Below are 19,901 nucleotides of genomic sequence, written 5' to 3'. Positions count from 1 at the left end.
TTACAGTTAACTGCTAACTTACAGCTAACTTACAGCTAACTGCTAACTTACAGCTAACTGTTAACTTACAGCTAACTTACAGCTAACTGCTAACTCACAGCTAACTGCTAACTCACGGCTAACTGCTAACTCACAGCTAACTGTTAACTTACAGCTAACTGCTAACTTACTGCTAACTTACAGCTAACTCCTAACTCACGGCTAACTTACAGCTAACTCCTAACTCACGGCTAACTTACAGCTAACTGCTAACTCACAGCTAACTGCTAACTCACAGCTAACTCCTAACTCACGCTGACTGCTAACTCACAGCTAACTGCTAACTCACAGCTAACTGCTAACTCACAGCTAACTGCTAACTCACAGCTAACTGTTAACTCACAGCTAACTGCTAACTCACAGCTAACTGTTAACTCACAGCTAACTCTTAACTCACAGCTAACTGCTAACTCACAGCTAACTCCTAACTCACAGCTAACTCCTAACTCACAGCTAACTCCTAACTCCTAACTTACAGCTAACTCCTAAATGCTAACTTACAGCTAACTCCTAAATGCTAACTTACAGCTAACTCCTAAATGCTAACTTACAGCTAACTGCTAAATGCTAACTTATAACTAACTGTTAACTTACAGCTAACTGCTAACTTACTGCTAACTTACAGCTAACTGCTAACTCCTAACTCACGGCTAACTGCTAACTCACAGCTAACTGCTAACTCCTAACTTACAGCTAACTCCTAAATGCTAACTTACAGCTAACTGCTAAATGCTAACTTAGAACTAACTGCTAACTTACAGCTAACTGCTAACCTGTTTCCCTCTGGGATCAATAGAGGAACTATCTGTATCTGTATTTTGAGCTGGAGTGTTTCAACCTTTTCACTGACTTCATCAACGTTTATCTGGAGGATGGTAAATCTACATTAGGTGCAGAAATACGACGTTTTGAGATGTAATTCAGGTATTTGACACCTCCAGCAGTGTTTAATCATGGATTGAGAGTAAGCTTGTGACAGCTGTGACCTCTCTGGAGTCCTGCTGGTGTCTGTCGCCACAGGAAGCAGCTGCTCTCTCGTTACCGGCCGTCATCACTTCTGCAGGTCGACGCATCCTGAGCGCCATCTGAGTCGACTGTTATCAGATCTGTGGTCCCTGACCCTGCAGGCAGAGCGCCACCTGTCTGTCGCAGCTCACTAAAATATGCCCAGAATAACCCGAGAGCCTTTTCAGAACAATATCGAGTAAATGCTTAGTTCTGTCCCCTCGGGGCACTTTAATAAGGATTAAAACTCATTTAAAAAGACAACAGCAGAAGGAATAAAAGACTTAATTATTTAAACTGTGCAGCTTCCTTAAAAGGAGCAGCTGGTTTTCCTTTAGACAAACACACAAACTTTCCCCCAAACCGATATTTAACCATCAAAGTGTTCCCAGATGAGCCAATCAGAGTTTGGTTTCTTGTAAAATGATGCCTGCAGATGACTACAGCTGTAAAGCACGATCAGACCACAGCCTGATGTCTCAGCTTGTTAAGTTTTGGACTCAGTCCAGGTGCTCTGTGCACAGAAAAGTGTCCCTTCGTCTGATATTTCCTCCTCGGACTCATCACTGTCATCATGGCTCCACGTCTCCTCGACCAAATTAAGTTAGACGCAGTTTTTAAACTCAGAAAACTAAAAAACGAGCTCCTTTACAGCTGGATCGGTGGACACAGGCAGCATGGGTGGTTAATGCGGCCTGTGGACACAAAACTAAGCTCCTATTGGCTCAGAGAGCTGTCAATCAAGGGCTAAAACGGCGGGCTGTGATTTGAAATCATCAAACGAAGACGCTGCACTAAGTTAACGCAGCACCGTGTCGACCTGATGTCACGTTCGGCTCTGAAGTCGCGACAGAACCTGTGAGAAAACGGGATTCTTTAGTCCACGCTTCTCCGATAAAGCTCCTCAGATGGAGCTCCCCTCCGCTGGAGCTCCTCCGATAAAGCTCCTCCGATAAAGCTCCTCCGATGGAGCTCCTCAGATGGAGCTCCTCCGATAAAGCTCCTCCGATAAAGCTCTTCTGATGGAGCCCCTCAGATGGAGCTCCTCCGATAAAGCTCTTCTGATGGAGCCCCTCAGATGGAGCTCCTCCGATAAAGCTCCTCCGATGGAGCTCCTCCGATGGAGCTCCTCCGATGGAGCCCCTCAGATGGAGCCCCTCAGATGGAGCTCCTCAGATGGAGCCCCTCCGATAAAGCTCCTCCGATGGAGCTCCTCCGATGGAGCTCCTCAGATGGAGCCCCTCAGATGGAGCTCCTAAGATGGAGCTCCTCAGATGGAGCCCCTCAGATAAAGCTCCTAAGATGGAGCTCCTCAGATGGAGCCCCTCAGATGGAGCTCCTCAGATGGAGCCCCTCAGATGGAGCCCCTCCGATAAAGCTCCTCAGATGAAGCTCCTCTGATGGAGCCCCTCAGATGGAGCTCCTCCGATAAAGCTCCTCCGATAAAGCTCCTCCGATAAAGCTCCTCCGATAAAGCTCCTCCGATGGAGCTCCTCCGATAAAGCTCCTCTGATGGAGCCCCTCAGATGGAGCTCCTCCGATAAAGCTCCTCCGATAAAGCTCTTCTGATGGAGCCCCTCAGATGGAGCTCCTCCGATAAAGCTCCTCCGATGGAGCTCCTAAGATGGAGCTCCTAAGATGGAGCTCCTAAGATAGAGCTCCTCAGATGGAGCACCTCAGATGGAGCCCCTCCGATAAAGCTCCTCAGATGGAGCCCCTCAGATGGAGCCCCTCAGATGGAGCTCCTCAGATGGAGCCCCTCAGATGGAGCCCCTCAGATGGAGCTCCTCAGATGGAGCTCCTCAGATGGAGCCCCTCAGATGGAGCTCCTCAGATGGAGCCCCTCAGATGGAGCCCCTCAGATGGAGCCCCTCAGATGGAGCTCCTCAGATGGAGCCCCTCCGATAAAGCTCCTCAGATGGAGCTCCTCAGATGGAGCCCCTCCGATGGAGCTCCTCCGCTAAAGTTCCTAAGATGGAGCCCCTCAGATGGAGCTCCTCCGATGGAGCTCCTCCGATAAAGCTCCTAAGATGGAGCCCCTCCGATAAAGCTCCTCCGATAAAGCTCCTCCGATGGAGCTCCTCCGATGAAGCTCCTCCGATGGAGCTCCTCCGATAAAGCTCCTAAGATGGAGCCCCTCCGATAAAGCTCCTAAGATGGAGCCCCTCCGATAAAGCTCCTAAGATGGAGCTCCTCAGATGGAGCCCCTCAGATGGAGCCCCTCAGATGGAGCCCCTCAGATGGAGCCCCTCAGATGGAGCTCCTCAGATGGAGCTCCTCAGATGGAGCCCCTCAGATGGAGCTCCTCAGATGGAGCTCCTCCGCTGGAACTCCTCCAATGGAGCTCCATCGGAGGAGCCTCGGTCCTCCACCACCTTCCTGTGGGGATGTTGAGCAGGCCGACGGCTCGGTTCTAAACTCATCTAAACTAAACTCATCAGCAGCTGTGGGTTAATGTTCTGATCAGCTGTTCACATAAATCCAACTGACTGCGTTATTAAAGGCGACATTTTCTGCCCGTTTTTAACGGTTTGATCAAATTAAATCTCAAAAATCCTCTGTTTCAGGGATGCTTTAAACTCAAAAGTGAGCTTTCTCCTGCAGGAAGATCCAGTAGCTGCAGGGCAACCGTCCACAGGGGCAACAAAGCCAGCTTCAAAGGGCCAACATGTCTCCGGAGGGAACGAGGGATATTTCCGGAGAACAATGCCTGTTTGGAGTGTTTAGCGCCGCTGACAGCTCATACTGTGCCATACAGGAAACGGTTAATGTGCAGAGAGGAAGTGAGAGCGGCAACAATCAGCTCAACAGCTTCCTGCAGGGAGGACCGAAGGCCGGACAGGAGAGTCTCTGAGCTCCACTTTCATCAGACCGAGTCACACAAACGAGGGAATAAAACAGGAAGAAGTGAAGGAGTAAAAGGATTCGTGAACCACACGGCCTCAGCGAGCAGATTAAAGGCTCCAGTCTCACACTTTAATCACTTTCACCCACCTTTTATTCATCTTCTGACTAACCGGAGCACCATCAGGTTTTATCCTTTCGCCTCCTTTGAGGTCTGTAGGAAATATCAGGCTTTTTACAGCCGATTAACGATCCATGATGAGAACAGAACAGGTAACCTGAGCCATAAAACAGCTGTTTCAGTCATTATTTACACATGTTGTAATAAATCCTGCTGCTTTCTGGCCTTTTTTGTAGCTGTTTTTGGGTTTTGTTAGTTTCTCACAGTTTTTAAGCACCTTAACACTCCTTAAAGCTTCCATATTCAGTAAAACTCCTTCTTCCTGTTCCTGGGAGCAGATATCAGGGCGTCTGAAGTGTAAAACTCCTTCTTCCTGTTCCTGGGAGCATATATCAGGGCGTCTGAAGTGTAAAACTCCTTCTTCCTGTTCCTGGGAGCATATATCAGGGCGTCTGAAGTGTAAAACTCCTTCTTCCTGCTCCTGGGAGCAGATATCAGGGCGTCTGAAGTGTAAAACTCCTTCTTCCTGTTCCTGGGAGCATATATCAGGGCGTCTGAAGTGTAAAACTCCTTCTTCCTGCTCCTGGGAGCATATATCAGGGCGTCTGAAGTGTAAAACTCCTTCTTCCTGCTCCTGGGAGCATATATCAGGGCGTCTGAGGTCCCCAGCAGGTGTAAAACTCCCCAAAAACACAACCCTGGTGTCTAACAAGCCGTTCTGATTTTCATTTCTAAAGTACGTCACTCCTTAAGTTGGCTCCGCCTCCTCCGCTAAGCCCCGCCCCCTCACCTCCACCCTGCTGGACGGATGAAGCCAGCTTCTGGTGGAAATGTTCTGCTGTCAGCTGCACTGAGGAGCATGCATCTTCCATCCAGCAGCAGCCTCAGAGGATATAAGAGCCCAGTGGATAAACTATATCTGAGGCTAATGTTCCAGCAGAGTTAGCTAAAGACTGTGAATGTGCAGCAGACACTTTTCATCCCACTGTTTTAACAACTTGGTCCAGTTCAACGCTGGACTGAAGGAACTGAGCCACAAAGAGGATCAGTTCCAACTCTCAGAGCCTGAACTTCAGAGCAGGGAAATGGAAGCATCTGAGAAATAACTCCTCATGGTTTATTTACTGATTTATTTCCTCCTTTAGCAGCAGCTAACGCTAACAGCTTAGCTAATGAAATAACTCCTCGTGGTTTATTTACTGATTTATTTCTTCCTTTAGCAGCAGCTAACGCTAACAGCTTAGCTAATGAAATAACTCCTCATGGTTCATTTACTGATTTATTTCTTCCTTTAGCAGCAGCTAACGCTAACAGCTTAGCTAATGAAATAACTCCTCATGGTTCATTTACTGATTTATTTCTTCCTTTAGCAGCAGCTAACGCTAACAGCTGAGCTAATGAAGATGACGTACACCAACTTCTAAGGAGTTACTGCTGTTCCTTTCTGAAAGATGAACATTATTGTTCCCACATTACTTTGTTAGCTGAAGCTTTCTAGCTGAAGAAGCAGAGAAGAAGCGAAGGTCAGGATGTGAACTCAGGGCTGGAAAAGGCTTCGATAAGACGGCAGCGAGTCGCTCCCTTTCCTCTGCAGATTACTGACAGCGGCTCCCGATCTGAGCTCTTATCAGCCGCTCTCTGACCGTGTGCAGGTCACTGATTGGTCAGCTCAAAGGCGACCTTTCTCACAGTCAGAGCTGTTCTGAATGAAACCGAAGCCATGTTTGTGGAGTCTGACAGGACGAGGTTTAAATGTTCAATCGCTTTCTTCACTGCTGACCTAACAAAATGAGAGACTTTACAGCTCAGATTGTCTCTTTCGTTTCGACGTTTCAGCCAATCAAAAGGCTGCTCTGATCACAGCGTTTTAACGTCTGTGTCCCGAACACAAAGCAAAGAGCAGCTAAAGAGCTGTCACAGAGGTGGTTAAATACCTCCTCTAACAGATCAAATGGTTCTGATTTCATCAGCAGCTGATTCTACAGTAAAAATGATGAATTTGTGTCCTTTACGGAACAAATAAACATGTCACAGACACAAAAATGTGAGGATTTCTGTCGTTTTAAACAAAATTTGGAGCAAAAAGTGGCAGATTTGAGTTGAATTAGAAAACTTATCTGGAGATACTTTATCATCAAAAACACATTTAATCCCAAGAAATCCTGCTGAGCTTCGGAACAGGAACCAACCGGTTCGAAGCTTCCGTTAACCACTGCACCCACAGAGTGGCGCCGACATCAAGCAGGTTGTTTCCAGGTCAAATTAAACGCTGGCAGCCTTTTATTCCACTTCATTTGCAAATCAGACGACAAAGACGAGGATCCCATGCTGGGTTCATAAGGTTCTGAGGTGAAGTGAGTGAAAAACTAGCAGGGAAACGGGTCCGAGGCGTCTTACCGTCGGTTCTGAGGGACAGCAGGAGAGCAGCGGCCATCACAGCCAAACGGGACAGGCCCGCCATCCTGCAGCAGGACCGAAGCTGGGCCCAGAAAGAGCCTCTCTGCACGGGTTCTTCTGGTCTGGACTGAGAGGAGGCGGCCCGATACAGCCCTGATCCACAGCAGGAGGAGAAGGATGCTCAGCGGGAGGTTCTGATGGTGGTATCACAATATCTGGTTCTGTTGCGTTTCACTGGCTCTGTGGGTCCAAAACCCTGAAAGAGGGAAAAAACAGGAGATTTGAATGTTTTCAAACATGAGCAGAAACGGGTCGAGTTCTGTTCTGTTCTCTGTGGAACCTGCATATGAACAGCAACAGTAAAGAGGTTCTGTTCTGTTCTCTGTGGAACCTTCATATGAACAGCGACAGTAAAGAGGTTCTGTTCTGTTCTCTGTGGAACCTTCATATGAACAGCGACAGTAAAGAGGTTCTGTTCTGTTCTCTGTGGAACCGTCATATGAACAGCGTCAGTAAAGAGGTTCAGTTCTGTTCTCTGTGGAACCTTCATATGAACAGCGACAGTAAAGAGGTTCTGTTCTGTTCTCTGTGGAACCTTCATATGAACAGCGTCAGTAAAGAGGTTCTGTTCTGTTCTCTGTGGAACCTTCATATGAACAGCAACAGTAAAGAGGTTCTGTTCTGTTCTCTGTGGAACCTTCATATGAACAGCGACAGTAAAGAGGTTCTGTTCTGTTCTCTGTGGAACCTTCATATGAACAGCGACAGTAAAGAGGTTCTGTTCTGTTCTCTGTGGAACCTTCATATGAACAGTGACAGTAAAGAGATTCTGTTCTGTTCTCTGTGGAACCTTCATATGAACAGCGACAGTAAAGAGGTTCTGTTCTGTTCTCTGTGGAACCTTCATATGAACAGCGACAGTAAAGAGGTTCTGTTCTGTTCTCTGTGGAACCTTCATATGAACAGCGACAGTAAAGAGGTTCTGTTCTGTTCTCTGTGGAACCTTCATATGAACAGCGACAGTAAAGAGGTTCTGTTCTGTTCTCTGTGGAACCTTCATATGAACAGCAACAGTAAAGAGGTTCTGTTCTGTTCTCTGTGGAACCTTCATATGAACAGCGACAGTAAAGAGGTTCTGTTCTGTTCTCTGTGGAACCGTCATATGAACAGTGACAGTAAAGAGATTCTGTTCTGTTCTCTGTGGAACCTTCATATGAACAGCGACAGTAAAGAGGTTCTGTTCTGTTCTCTGTGGAACCGTCATATGAACAGCGACAGTAAAGAGGTTCTGTTCTGTTCTCTGTGGAACCTTCATATGAACAGCGACAGTAAAGAGGTTCTGTTCTGTTCTCTGTGGAACCTTCATATGAACAGCGACAGTAAAGAGGTTCTGTTCTGTTCTCTGTGGAACCGTCATATGAACAGCGACAGTAAAGAGGTTCTGTTCTGTTCTCTGTGGAACCTTCATATGAACAGCGACAGTAAAGAGGTTCTGTTCTGTTCTCTGTGGAACCTCCATATGAACAGCGACAGTAAAGAGGTTCTGTTCTCTGTGGAACCTTCATATGAACAGCGACAGTAAAGAGGTTCTGTTCTGTTCTCTGTGGAACCTTCATATGAACAGCGACAGTAAAGAGGTTCTTTTCTGTTCTCTGTGGAACCTTCATATGAACAGCGACAGTAAAGAGGTTCTGTTCTGTTCTCTGTGGAACCGTCATATGAACAGCGACAGTAAAGAGGTTCTGTTCTCTGTGGAACCTCCATATGAACAGCGACAGTAAAGAGGTTCTGTTCTCTGTGGAACCTTCATATGAACAGCGACAGTAAAGAGGTTCTGTTCTGTGTGGAACCTCCATATGAACAGCGACAGTAAAGAGGTTCTGTTCTGTTCTCTGTGGAACCTTCATATGAACAGTGACAGTAAAGAGATTCTGTTCTGTTCTCTGTGGAACCTTCATATGAACAGTGACAGTAAAGAGATTTTGTTCTGTTCTCTGTAGAACCTTCATATGAACAGCAACAGTAAAGAGGTTCTGTTCTGTTCTCTGTGGAACCTTCATATGAACAGCGACAGTAAAGAGGTTCTGTTCTGTTCTCTGTGGAACCTTCATATGAACAGTGACAGTAAAGAGGTTCTGTTCTCTGTGGAACCTTCATATGAACAGTGACAGTAAAGAGATTCTGTTCTGTTCTCTGTGGAACCTTCATATGAACAGCAACAGTTAAGAGGTTCTGTTCTCTGTGGAACCTTCATATGAACAGTGACAGTAAAGAGATTCTGTTCTGTTCTCTGTGGAACCTTCATATGAACTGCGACAGTAAAGAGGTTCTGTTCTCTGTGGAACCGTCATATGAACAGTGACAGTAAAGAGGTTCTGTTCTGTTCTCTGTGGAACCTCCATATGAACTGCGACAGTAAAGAGGTTCTGTTCTCTGTGGAACCGTCATATGAACAGTGACAGTAAAGAGGTTCTGTTCTGTTCTCTGTGGAACCTTCATATGAACAGCAACAGTAAAGAGGTTCTGTTCTGTGTGGAACCTTCATATGAACAGCAACAGTAAAGAGGTTCTGTTCTCTGTGGAACCTCCATATGAACAGCAACAGTAAAGAGGTTCTGTTCTCTGTGGAACCTTCATATGAACAGCGACAGTAAAGAGGTTCTGTTCTGTTCTCTGTGGAACCTCCATATGAACAGCAACAGTAAAGAGGTTCTGTTCTCTGTGGAACCTCCATATGAACAGCAACAGTAAAGAGGTTCTGTTCTCTGTGGAACCTTCATATGAACAGCGACAGTAAAGAGGTTCTGTTCTGTTCTCTGTGGAACCTTCATATGAACAGCGACAGCAAAGAGGTTCTGTTCTCTGTGGAACCTTCATATGAACAGCAACAGTAAAGAGGTTCTGTTCTGTTCTCTGTGGAACCTTCATATGAACAGCGACAGTAAAGAGGTTCTGTTCTGTTCTCTGTGGAACCTTCATATGAACAGCGACAGTAAAGAGGTTCTGTTCTCTGTGGAACCTTCATATGAACAGCGACAGTAAAGAGGTTCTGTTCTCTGTGGAACCTTCATATGAACAGCGACAGTAAAGAGGTTCTGTTCTCTGTGGAACCTTCATATGAACAGCGACAGTAAAGAGGTTCTGTTCTCTGTGGAACCTTCATATGAACAGCGACAGTAAAGAGGTTCTGTTCTCTGTGGAACCTTCATATGAACAGCGTCAGTAAAGAGGTTCTGTTCTCTGTGGAACCTTCATATGAACAGCAACAGTAAAGAGGTTCTGTTCTGTTCTCTGTGGAACCTTCATATGAACAGCAACAGTAAAGAGGTTCTGTTCTGTTCTCTGTGGAACCTTCATATGAACAGCAACAGTAAAGAGGTTCTGTTCTGTTCTCTGTGGAACCTTCATATGAACAGCAACAGTAAAGAGGTTCTGTTCTGTTCTCTGTGGAACCTCCCGTAAATAGGTTCTGTTCATTTCTCTGTGGAACCTCCAGTAAAGAGGTTCTGTTCTGTTCTCTGTGGAACCTTCATATGAACAGCGACAGTAAAGAGGTTCTGTTCTCTGTGGAACCTCCAGTAAAAAGGTTCTGTTCATTTCTCTGTGGAACCTCCAGTAAAGAGGTTCTGTTCTGTTCTCTGTGGAACCGTCATATGAACAGCGTCAGTAAAGAGGTTCTGTTCTCTGTGGAACCTTCATATGAACAGCGACAGTAAAGAGGTTCTGTTCTGTTCTCTGTGGAACCTTCATATGAACAGCGACAGTAAAGAGGTTCAGTTCTGTTCTCTGTGGAACCTTCATATGAACAGCAATAGTAAAGAGGTTCTGTTCTGTTCTCTGTGGAACCTTCATATGAACAGTGTCAGTAAAGAGGTTCTGTTCTGTTCTCTGTGGAACCTTCATATGAACAGTGTCAGTAAAGAGGTTCTGTTCTGTTCTCTGTGGAACCTTCATATGAACAGTGACAGTAAAGAGGTTCTGTTCTGTTCTCTGTGGAACCTTCATATGAACAGTGTCAGTAAAGAGGTTCTGTTCTGTTCTCTGTGGAACCTTCATATGAACAGTGACAGTAAAGAGGTTCTGTTCTCTGTGGAACCTTCATATGAACAGCAACAGTAAAGAGGTTCTGTTCTCTGTGGAACCTCCATATGAACAGCAACAGTAAAGAGGTTCTGTTCTGTTCTCTGTGGAACCTTCATATGAACAGCAACAGTAAAGAGGTTCTGTTCTGTTCTCTGTGGAACCTTCATATGAACAGCAACAGTAAAGAGGTTCTGTTCTGTTCTCTGTGGAACCTCCAGTAAAGAGGATGAGGGCCTGTGGCTCCGTGTCAGAGTCGCCACGTCGATAACAGAACGTGGAAAAATCTTCACCTCGTCGCCACAACAAAACCTGAGGCGTGTTTGTGCCTCTGCGCTCCATTTAGAGCCCGACAGCAGCAGCTGGCGAGATAAGGCTCACAAAGACACATTCAGAGGCAGGACAAGACGGGGCAGGCTCAGGAAGGAGCCCGGGACAGGAAGCGCCTCCTCCCGCTGCACACGCCCTTTTCTAAGTCACCCAACACATCCACTTCCCTTTGAAAACACGCGTACGGCCGAGGCTCGGCGCTGTCACGGCGGCCAGCTGAAACACAACCCAACGCCTCACCTCGGGCAGAAAACATTCCCTCAAGAAACGTTACAAAATCCTCAGAGAGGGAGGGAACGCCAAAGGTGTCGGGTGACTTTCACTCCTCCTCCTCGGCGGCGGCGTGTTGGAACTCGTCTCCGATCCTCTGATCTGCTGCTCAGCCAAACAACCTCCTGCTTCACCGCTGCTGCTGCATCAGAAAAGCAGACCAGCCACGAGATGACGGCTGGAAACAAACCAGCAGCTCAGCTCCTCAGCTGTTCTCCTGTGAGATGAAGGATCACGACGACCTTCATCAGCACTGCACAGCCTCAGATATGGAGAGCCCGGGTCTCTGATCCAGAAACTGATGGGTAAAGGTACTGATCAATCATTATATGAGTTTTACTTCCTGTCTTTAAAGCCATTAAACACGAGAGGAATCCTAAACGGGTCTTTTGTCCCTTTATGGCTGCCTTACTACATCTTTTCTTATCAGTGGCTTTGAGTTCCTGTGTCTGAGTTCACCTGCACACTTTGAGTCCGGCTCAAAGGTTTTAATAGATATCAGAACCACTTGTTCTGCATTTATTTCCTTTCTGGGACAATAAAGTTTATCTTGTATGTGACAGAGAAGAGTTGAACTCTATCTTCCACCCCTGCAGCTCCCTCTGGGCTTCCGTAGTTCAGCCGTTTCCTTCCCACAGGAACACAAGCAACAACTGGACCCAGTTCGGTTCTCCACAGTCAGGCCTGGAACAACACTTTACTAAATGTAACTTTAACTAAATGTAAAAACTTTACATTTCTACATGTTAGAGTCGTCATTTTGGGTAAAAACTGCTAATATTTGCAGTCAGACTTTCATTTATTATGGTAAAAGTTCCAGATTCTGGTTTTAAATTCAGTTTTTATTCAACTACAAACCAAACTCTGGTTCATAAACTCTGTTCTAAGGTTTAACTTTATTTGTTTTATGTCATTATCAGCAAATTCAGAAACTTCAAAATGATCACGTTAATAATCAATAAATATTATTGTCTTTTTAATCTGGAAGTGGTCTGTTCTCCTTTTCTTTTACTGTAAAAATGACTTAAGCTACTTTTAATTAAAGCATCTGTGCCTGTACCTGCTGTGCTGAGAGACTTTTTAGAGCATTTATCTATAAAATGAGTTCTGATAAATGAAACTTTAGACGTGGGCCCCTCCGGGCGGTGGGAGCCGGGTAATGTAGCGTAGCTTCTCCTCCTGGACATGACAGAGTCCCGGAGGAAGAACATCCAGCATGACGGGCATGAAAGGAGGCCCTGTTGGTGATCCCACCTGTGCAGAAGAAACTGCCCTTATGGGGGAGCACTGAGCCATAACTGCCCCCCAGGGGGAGGAACCTGAGGTCACGCTGCACAGAAATGTGGGACAGAATCTGCAGGAGGTGTTTGGGGCTGCAGCTGGCTGGGAAGTAAGGCTCCAGCATCCTGACTGGAGGCTCTGCAGCCGCCAGGATCCAAGGAGAAAAAGTTTCTGAAGTCAGACAAACTGTAGCATCTCATCTCAGCTTAAAGCCCTCTGATGTAGTCTTTAACTGAGTTTTCAGACGTTCTCTGTGTGTTTTAACAGGTTAAAAACCTGCTCCGACATCCCGCTCCGTTTTTGCATCGTGGGACAGTTCACTTCCTGATTCTGGGACCCATCTCCATGGAGAGCTTTCAGCCGTCACTGTGGAGTTAACGGGCGACTTAACAGGTCCTTGAACACAGCGTAACTCCCCACAGACGGCGAGTCCTCAGCCAGGCAGAAACGGAGCCTTGATGGTTGAACCTCTGGAGCTAACCGACGTAATTCCCAGGTGTTCTGCTCAGAAAACCTTCTTAACGCCGCCTTCTTTGTGCATCTGAGCGCATCAAATGACCCACCGGGCTACGCTGGGGGACTTTCTGGTTCTGGTTCTGGTTGAGGATCACGTCTTAGTGCTGAGGAACAGCTGGTTCCGGCTTTAAAGTAATAAACTACATTAAATCTGATCCTAATATCTTGGATTTGGTATAAAATGTCACCTTTAAGACCCACAGGAGGTTCCTAAAGCTTCAGCGATGGATAATACTTTGAGTTCAAACGCTGTAAAGTGACGCAGGCATTAAGAATCCATCCCTAATACCCCCCCCCCCCGAAGGGCCAGACACCAATAATCGAGCCTTAATGTGTCTCCACTTCCTGCTCTGGAAGAATGGCGGCAGACTAAATAAACGGCGAGGAGGAGACCGACAGCTCATGAGCTCCACAAATAAACGCAGTAATGAGGGAGATTGGCATCAGAGCTGCTGGGGGACGAGGACACCGACAGAGATGGAGCACAGCGACTGGTTGCTGTTGGTTTGAACGCATTTCTGCTTCAGAACAGGAAACTAAGCGGGTGCAAACACCTTCTGAGGGTCAGACGAGTCAGAGGAAACCATCTCTACTCAGCCTCATCCATCAGCTGATGGGGCTGCTTTTACCTGCTCCTAAAGAGTCTTTCCTGCATCACACAGTGGAAAACAACACGGAGCTCAGCACCATGTTTGAGATGCTGCACAGCCAGCAGGAGGATGTGAGACGCAGCAGAAATGGAGATTTTCTGCTGCTTGAGTCTAAAGTTGAGGTGTTGAATGAAGCCGAGTCTACAGCTGACTCTTTACTGCAGCCTCCTTCAGCTCCTTCTGAGTCTTTACCGCAGCCTCCTTCAGCTCCTTCTGAGCCTTTACTGCAGCCTCCTTCAGCTCCTTCTGAGCCTTTACTGCAGCCTCCTTCAGCTCCTTCTGAGCCTTTACTGCAGCCTCCTTCAGCTCCTTCTGAGTCTTTACTGCAGCCTCCTTCAGCTCCTTCTGAGCCTTTAGTGCAGCCACCTTCAGCTCCTTCTGAGCCTTTACTGCAGCCTCCTTCAGCTCCTTCTGAGCCTTTACTGCAGCCTCCTTCAGCTCCTTCTGAGCCTTTACTGCAGCCTCCTTCAGCTCCTGCTGAGTCTTTACTGCAGCCTCCTTCAGCTCCTGCTGAGTCTTTACTGCAGCCTCCTTCAGCTCCTTCTGAGCCTTTAGTGCAGCCACCTTCAGCTCCTTCTGAGCCTTTACTGCAGCCTCCTTCAGCTCCTTCTGAGCCTTTACTGCAGCCTCCTTCAGCTCCTTCTGAGCCTTTACTGCAGCCTCCTTCAGCTCCTTCTGAGTCTTTACTGCAGCCTCCTTCAGCTCCTTCTGAGCCTTTAGTGCAGCCACCTTCAGCTCCTTCTGAGCCTTTACTGCAGCCTCCTTCAGCTCCTTCTGAGCCTTTACTGCAGCCTCCTTCAGCTCCTTCTGAGCCTTTACTGCAGCCTCCTTCAGCTCCTGCTGAGTCTTTACTGCAGCCACCTTCAGCTCCTTCTGAGCCTTTAGTGCAGCCACCTTCAGCTCCTTCTGAGCCTTTAGTGCAGCCACCTTCAGCTCCTTCTGAGCCTTTAGTGCAGCCACCTTCAGCTCCTTCTGAGCCTTTAGTGCAGCCACCTTCAGCTCCTTCTGAGCCTTTAGTGCAGCCACCTTCAGCTCCTTCTGAGCCTTTACTGCAGCCACCTTCAGCTCCTTCTGAGCCTTTACTGCAGCCTCCTTCAGCTCCTTCTGAGCCTTTACTGCAGCCTCCTTCAGCTCCTTCTGAGCCTTTACTGCAGCCTCCTTCAGCTCCTTCTGAGCCTTTACTGCAGCCTCCTTCAGCTCCTGCTGAGCCTTTACTGCAGCCTCCTTCAGCTCCTTCTGAGCCTTTACTGCAGCCTCCTTCAGCTCCTTCTGAGCCTTTACTGCAGCCTCCTTCAGCTCCTTCTGAGCCTTTACTGCAGCCTCCTTCAGCTCCTTCTGAGCCTTTACTGCAGCCTCCTTCAGCTCCTGCTGAGCCTTTACTGCAGCCTCCTTCAGCTCCTTCTGAGCCTTTACTGCAGCCTCCTTCAGCTCCTGCTGAGCCTTTACTGCAGCCTCCTTCAGCTCCTTCTGAGCCTTTACTGCAGCCTCCTTCAGCTCCTTCTGAGTCTTTACTGCAGCCACCTTCAGCTCCTTCTGAGTCTTTACTGCAGCCACCTTCAGCTCCTTCTGAGTCTTTACTGCAGCCACCTTCAGCTCCTTCTGAGTCTTTACTGCAGCCTCCTTCAGCTCCTTCTGAGCCTTTACTGCAGCCTCCTTCAGCTCCTTCTGAGCCTTTACTGCAGCCTCCTTCAGCTCCTTCTGAGCCTTTACTGCAGCCTCCTTCAGCTCCTTCTGAGCCTTTACTGCAGCCTCCTTCAGCTCCTTCTGAGCCTTTACTGCAGCCTCCTTCAGCTCCTTCTGAGCCTTTACTGCAGCCACCTTCAGCTCCTTCTGAGCCTTTACTGCAGCCTCCTTCAGCTCCTTCTGAGCCTTTACTGCAGCCTCCTTCAGCTCCTTCTGAGCCTTTACTGCAGCCTCCTTCAGCTCCTTCTGAGCCTTTACTGCAGCCTCCTTCAGCTCCTTCTGAGCCTTTACTGCAGCCACCTTCAGCTCCTTCTGAGCCTTTACTGCAGCCTCCTTCAGCTCCTGCTGAGTCTTTACTGCAGCCTCCTTCAGCTCCTTCTGAGCCTTTACTGCAGCCTCCTTCAGCTCCTTCTGAGCCTTTACTGCAGCCTCCTTCAGCTCCTTCTGAGCCTTTACTGCAGCCACCTTCAGCTCCTTCTGAGCCTTTACTGCAGCCACCTTCAGCTCCTTCTGAGCCTTTACTGCAGCCTCCTTCAGCTCCTTCTGAGCCTTTACTGCAGCCTCCTTCAGCTCCTTCTGAGCCTTTACTGCAGCCACCTTCAGCTCCTTCTGAGCCTTTACTGCAGCCTCCTTCAGCTCCTTCTGAGCCTTTACTGCAGCCTCCTTCAGCTCCTTCTGAGCCTTTACTGCAGCCACCTTCAGATCCTTCTGAGCCTTTACTGCAGCCTCCTTCAGCTCCTTCTGAGCCTTTACTGCAGCCACCTTCAGCTCCTTCTGAGTCTTTACTGCAGCCTCCTTCAGCTCCTTCTGAGCCTTTACTGCAGCCTCCTTCAGCTCCTTCTGAGCCTTTACTGCAGCCTCCTTCAGCTCCTTCTGAGCCTTTACTGCAGCCTCCTTCAGCTCCTTCTGAGCCTTTACTGCAGCCACCTTCAGCTCCTTCTGAGTCTTTACTGCAGCCTCCTTCAGCTCCTTCTGAGCCTTTACTGCAGCCACCTTCAGCTCCTTCTGAGCCTTTACTGCAGCCTCCTTCAGCTCCTTCTGAGTCTTTACTGCAGCCTCCTTCAGCTCCTTCTGAGCCTTTACTGCAGCCTCCTTCAGCTCCTTCTGAGCCTTTACTGCAGCCACCTTCAGCTCCTTCTGAGTCTTTACTGCAGCCTCCTTCAGCTCCTTCTGAGTCTTTACTGCAGCCTCCTTCAGCTCCTTCTGAGCCTTTACTGCAGCCTCCTTCAGCTCCTTCTGAGCCTTTACTGCAGCCACCTTCAGCTCCTTCTGAGTCTTTACTGCAGCCTCCTTCAGCTCCTTCTGAGCCTTTACTGCAGCCTCCTTCAGCTCCTTCTGAGCCTTTACTGCAGCCACCTTCAGCTCCTTCTGAGCCTTTACTGCAGCCACCTTCAGCTCCTTCTGAGCCTTTACTGCAGCCTCCTTCAGCTCCTTCTGAGCCTTTACTGCAGCCACCTTCAGCTCCTTCTGAGCCTTTACTGCAGCCACCTTCAGCTCCTTCTGAGCCTTTACTGCAGCCACCTTCAGATCCTTCTGAGCCTTTACTGCAGCCACCTTCAGATCCTTCTGAGCCTTTACTGCAGCCACCTTCAGCTCCTGCTGGTTCCAACGGTTCCTCCCTGTAAGTCTCTCCTTCAGCAGATAGAAGCTCAGCTGGATCTGAACCAGCTGGATCTGAACCAGCTGACCGGCTCGGCCATGTTTCAGCTCTGAAGAACCACACCTGGAACACACCTGGAACACACCTGGAACACACCTGTCCCAAACATTATGGAGCCTTGTAATTCCTACATGATGGAACGGAAATGTATGACTTTAAATGAAAGTCTGGAAAGTGACCTTTTTTCTCCCCTTCAGCTTCTTTTGACCCGTTCCCTTCTTCTTCTTCGGCCCGTTCCCTTCTTCTTCTTCTCTTCTTTTGGCCCGTTCCCTTCTTCTTCTTCTCTTCTTTGGCCCGTTCCCTTCTTCTTCTTCTCTTCTTTGGCCCGTTCCCTTCTTCTTCTTCTCTTCTTTGGCCCGTTCCCTTCTTCTTCTTCTCTTCTTTGGCCCGTTCCCTTCTTCTTCTTCTCTTCTTTGGCCCGTTCCCTTCTTCTTCTTCTCTTCTTTGGCCCGTTCCCTTCTTCTTCTTCTCTTCTTTGGCCCGTTCCCTTCTTCTTCTTCTCTTCTTTGGCCCGTTCCCTTCTTCTTCTTCTCTTCTTTGGCCCGTTCCCTTCTTCTTCTCTTCTTTGGCCCGTTCCCTTCTTCTTCTCTTCTTTGGCCCGTTCCCTTCTTCTTCTCTTCTTTGGCCCGTTCCCTTCTTCTTCTCTTCTTTGGCCCGTTCCCTTCTTCTTCTCTTCTTTGGCCCGTTCCCTTCTTCTTCTTTTCTTTTGGCCCGTTCCCTTCTTCTTCTTCTTCTTCTCTTCTTTGGCCTGTTCCCTTCTTCTTCTCTTCTTTGGCCTGTTCTCTTCTTCTTCTTTTCTTTTGGCCCGTTCCCTTCTTCTTCTTCTTCTCTTCTTTGGCTCGTTCCCTTCTTCTTCTTTTCTTTTGGCCCGTTCCCTTCTTCTTCTCTTCTTTGGCCCGTTCCCTTCTTCTTCTCTTCTTTGGCCCGTTCCCTTCTTCTTCTCTTCTTTGGCCCGTTCCCTTCTTCTTCTCTTCTTTGGCCCGTTCTCTTCTTCTTCTTTTCTTTTGGCCCGTTCCCTTCTTCTTCTCTTCTTTGGCCCGTTCCCTTCTTCTTCTTCTCTTCTTTGGCTCGTTCCCTTCTTCTTCTTCTTCTCTTCTTTGGCCTGTTCCCTTCTTCTTCTCTTCTTTGGCCTGTTCTCTTCTTCTTCTTTTCTTTTGGCCCGTTCCCTTCTTCTTCTTCTTCTCTTCTTTGGCTCGTTCCCTTCTTCTTCTCTTCTTTTGGCCCGTTCCCTTCTTCTTCTTCTTCTCTTCTTTGGCTCGTTCCCTTCTTCTTCTCTTCTTTGGCCCTTTCCCTTCCCGTTTGTTCCCCTTTAAGTCTTTCTTCTTCCTCCAGTTCTCCGTCATGCTTCTCTTTTCTCCTGCTTTCTCTCTCCCATCCTTCCCTCCCTCCATCTTGGCCCCGTTCCCCGTCCCCTCCAGGGGCCCCTCCTTGCAGGCAGGCCTCTGGGTGCCTGCAGCAGCCTCCCCTTGGTGTCGGTGTCCTGCCCGACATGCCTTTCGGGGCCTGGGAGACGGCACGCCAGACTTTCTGGCTCCACTGCCATTGTTTGCTTGGCTGCTCGGTGCCTCTTCCCCTGCGATGGATTAGCATAAGAATACCCAGAATACCCCGAGCCACGGTGATTGGGCCTCTTCCTCCCTGTCCCTCGCTGCTAATCCTACTCTTCGTCTTTCAATTAGTCCCAAAATATTTCTGAAATGCTCCTTTTTTAAGGTAAATCTGTAAACAAGACTTTTCTGTCACCATTTGGATGTTCTGCTTCATTATTCAAATACATATTTGTTCTCTTTGTCTGACATATTACATGCAAACAAGTAATAAACTGCAGCTGATAATCAGGACAATATTCCTCAGTTCTGAAATGATGTTTGCTCATCAGCCAATAAAACCCCTTTAAAGCAACTTAAACTGGACGCTGGCGCCACTTTAAAACCTCCTAAAGGCACTTTTCTTTGTACCATTATGGCTGCAAACATCTGTTCCAGAGGTGTGAACAGGTTCTAGTTTCTGCAGTGGACACAGGAACCTTCATCCCAGGTTCCCTGTGAACTTCAGCTCATGCCGGGGGGGTGATTTATGGTTTGTTCCGACTGTTTCTCATCTTAGTTTGGTGACCCAGACTTTTATTTGTGATTTCATGGAGAGATTTGGGTCTTAAATCATAGTTTGTATTTAATTACAAAGGAAGAAGACGCGTTTAGTGCTAATAAATGCAGTTAAATTATTATACTTTAGCATTAAACTCCATAAAGCCCGTTTCTAACATGAATAACTTGGATTTCTTTATAAAATAAAGCTGCTTTTCCCTTTCCTGACCTTCAGGTCTGCATCCAGCTGTTTATAACGGTCACACAGGCTCATAGAAGCTGACTGACATTCACAAACACCAGCTGGGAATAGCTTTATTGATCATGAGGCTCAGTTTTTAACCGGTCGGTTCTGGATCAGAAGCTCTGGGTTTTTGGTCCGTTTAAAGTGTAAAAAGTTGGGCAGATTTGAACAGAAACGTGTTGTTTGGATCAAACTTTAACTGGTTGGATCCGGTTCCTTTGCTGTGGCCAAGATGGACCGGATCCCGTTCCCAAAGTCATAAAGCGGGCCAAAGTGGTTCAGGCCCTCGAGGAGGTTTTAATCGGTCTAATCACCATGGAAACGGATCCATCCTTTGTCCTGTAGCCGAGTCACTAAACCAACACACTCAGGCCATAAAAGCACCATTACAGTCAGAAATCACACACATGAGCAGAACCAGCCGGCGCAGAGCCACAGGTCACCTGTCCAGGTGAGTTAGAGGCCGGGGTCAGAGGTCCCATCAAAGAACAAAGACCCCGATGGCGCCCAGAACCGAACCAACCAAAGCTTTACCACCAGCTCAGACCAACAGACCGACCAAAGTGTCCGAGTGAAACCAGCCTCAGGCGCTCCGGTTTGAACGATTCTTTCCGGGATGAAACAGCTCCTCTTTGGGATGTTCTGATCCGAATCTGTGATGAAGACCTTTTAGCTGCCCTCTACCTGACCTCTA

The 19,901-nt window shown here is 47.9% G+C and overlaps 1 protein-coding gene across 1 annotated transcript in view; it reads right to left on the bottom strand.

Annotated features, from left to right (window-relative positions):
- The window catches only part of bmpr1aa (bone morphogenetic protein receptor, type IAa), a 64,467-nt gene that overhangs the window by 17,763 nt on the left and 26,803 nt on the right, over nt 1-19,901 (bottom strand). Inside the window, exon 3 of the mRNA XM_072390430.1 lies at nt 6,407-6,662. Coding sequence (XP_072246531.1) covers nt 6,407-6,470 — 64 coding nt within the window. The 5' untranslated portion in view covers nt 6,471-6,662. The remainder of the gene's footprint in view (nt 1-6,406; nt 6,663-19,901) is intronic.

This window comes from Leuresthes tenuis, unplaced genomic scaffold (genome assembly GCF_036924035.1).
Source record: "Leuresthes tenuis unplaced genomic scaffold, fLeuTen1.0.hap1 SCAF_8, whole genome shotgun sequence".
In the NCBI taxonomy this organism is placed as follows: Eukaryota; Metazoa; Chordata; class Actinopteri; order Atheriniformes; family Atherinopsidae; genus Leuresthes; species Leuresthes tenuis.
Note: the sequence above shows the minus strand (reverse complement) of the source record. Positions and strands in the feature narration are given on the sequence as shown.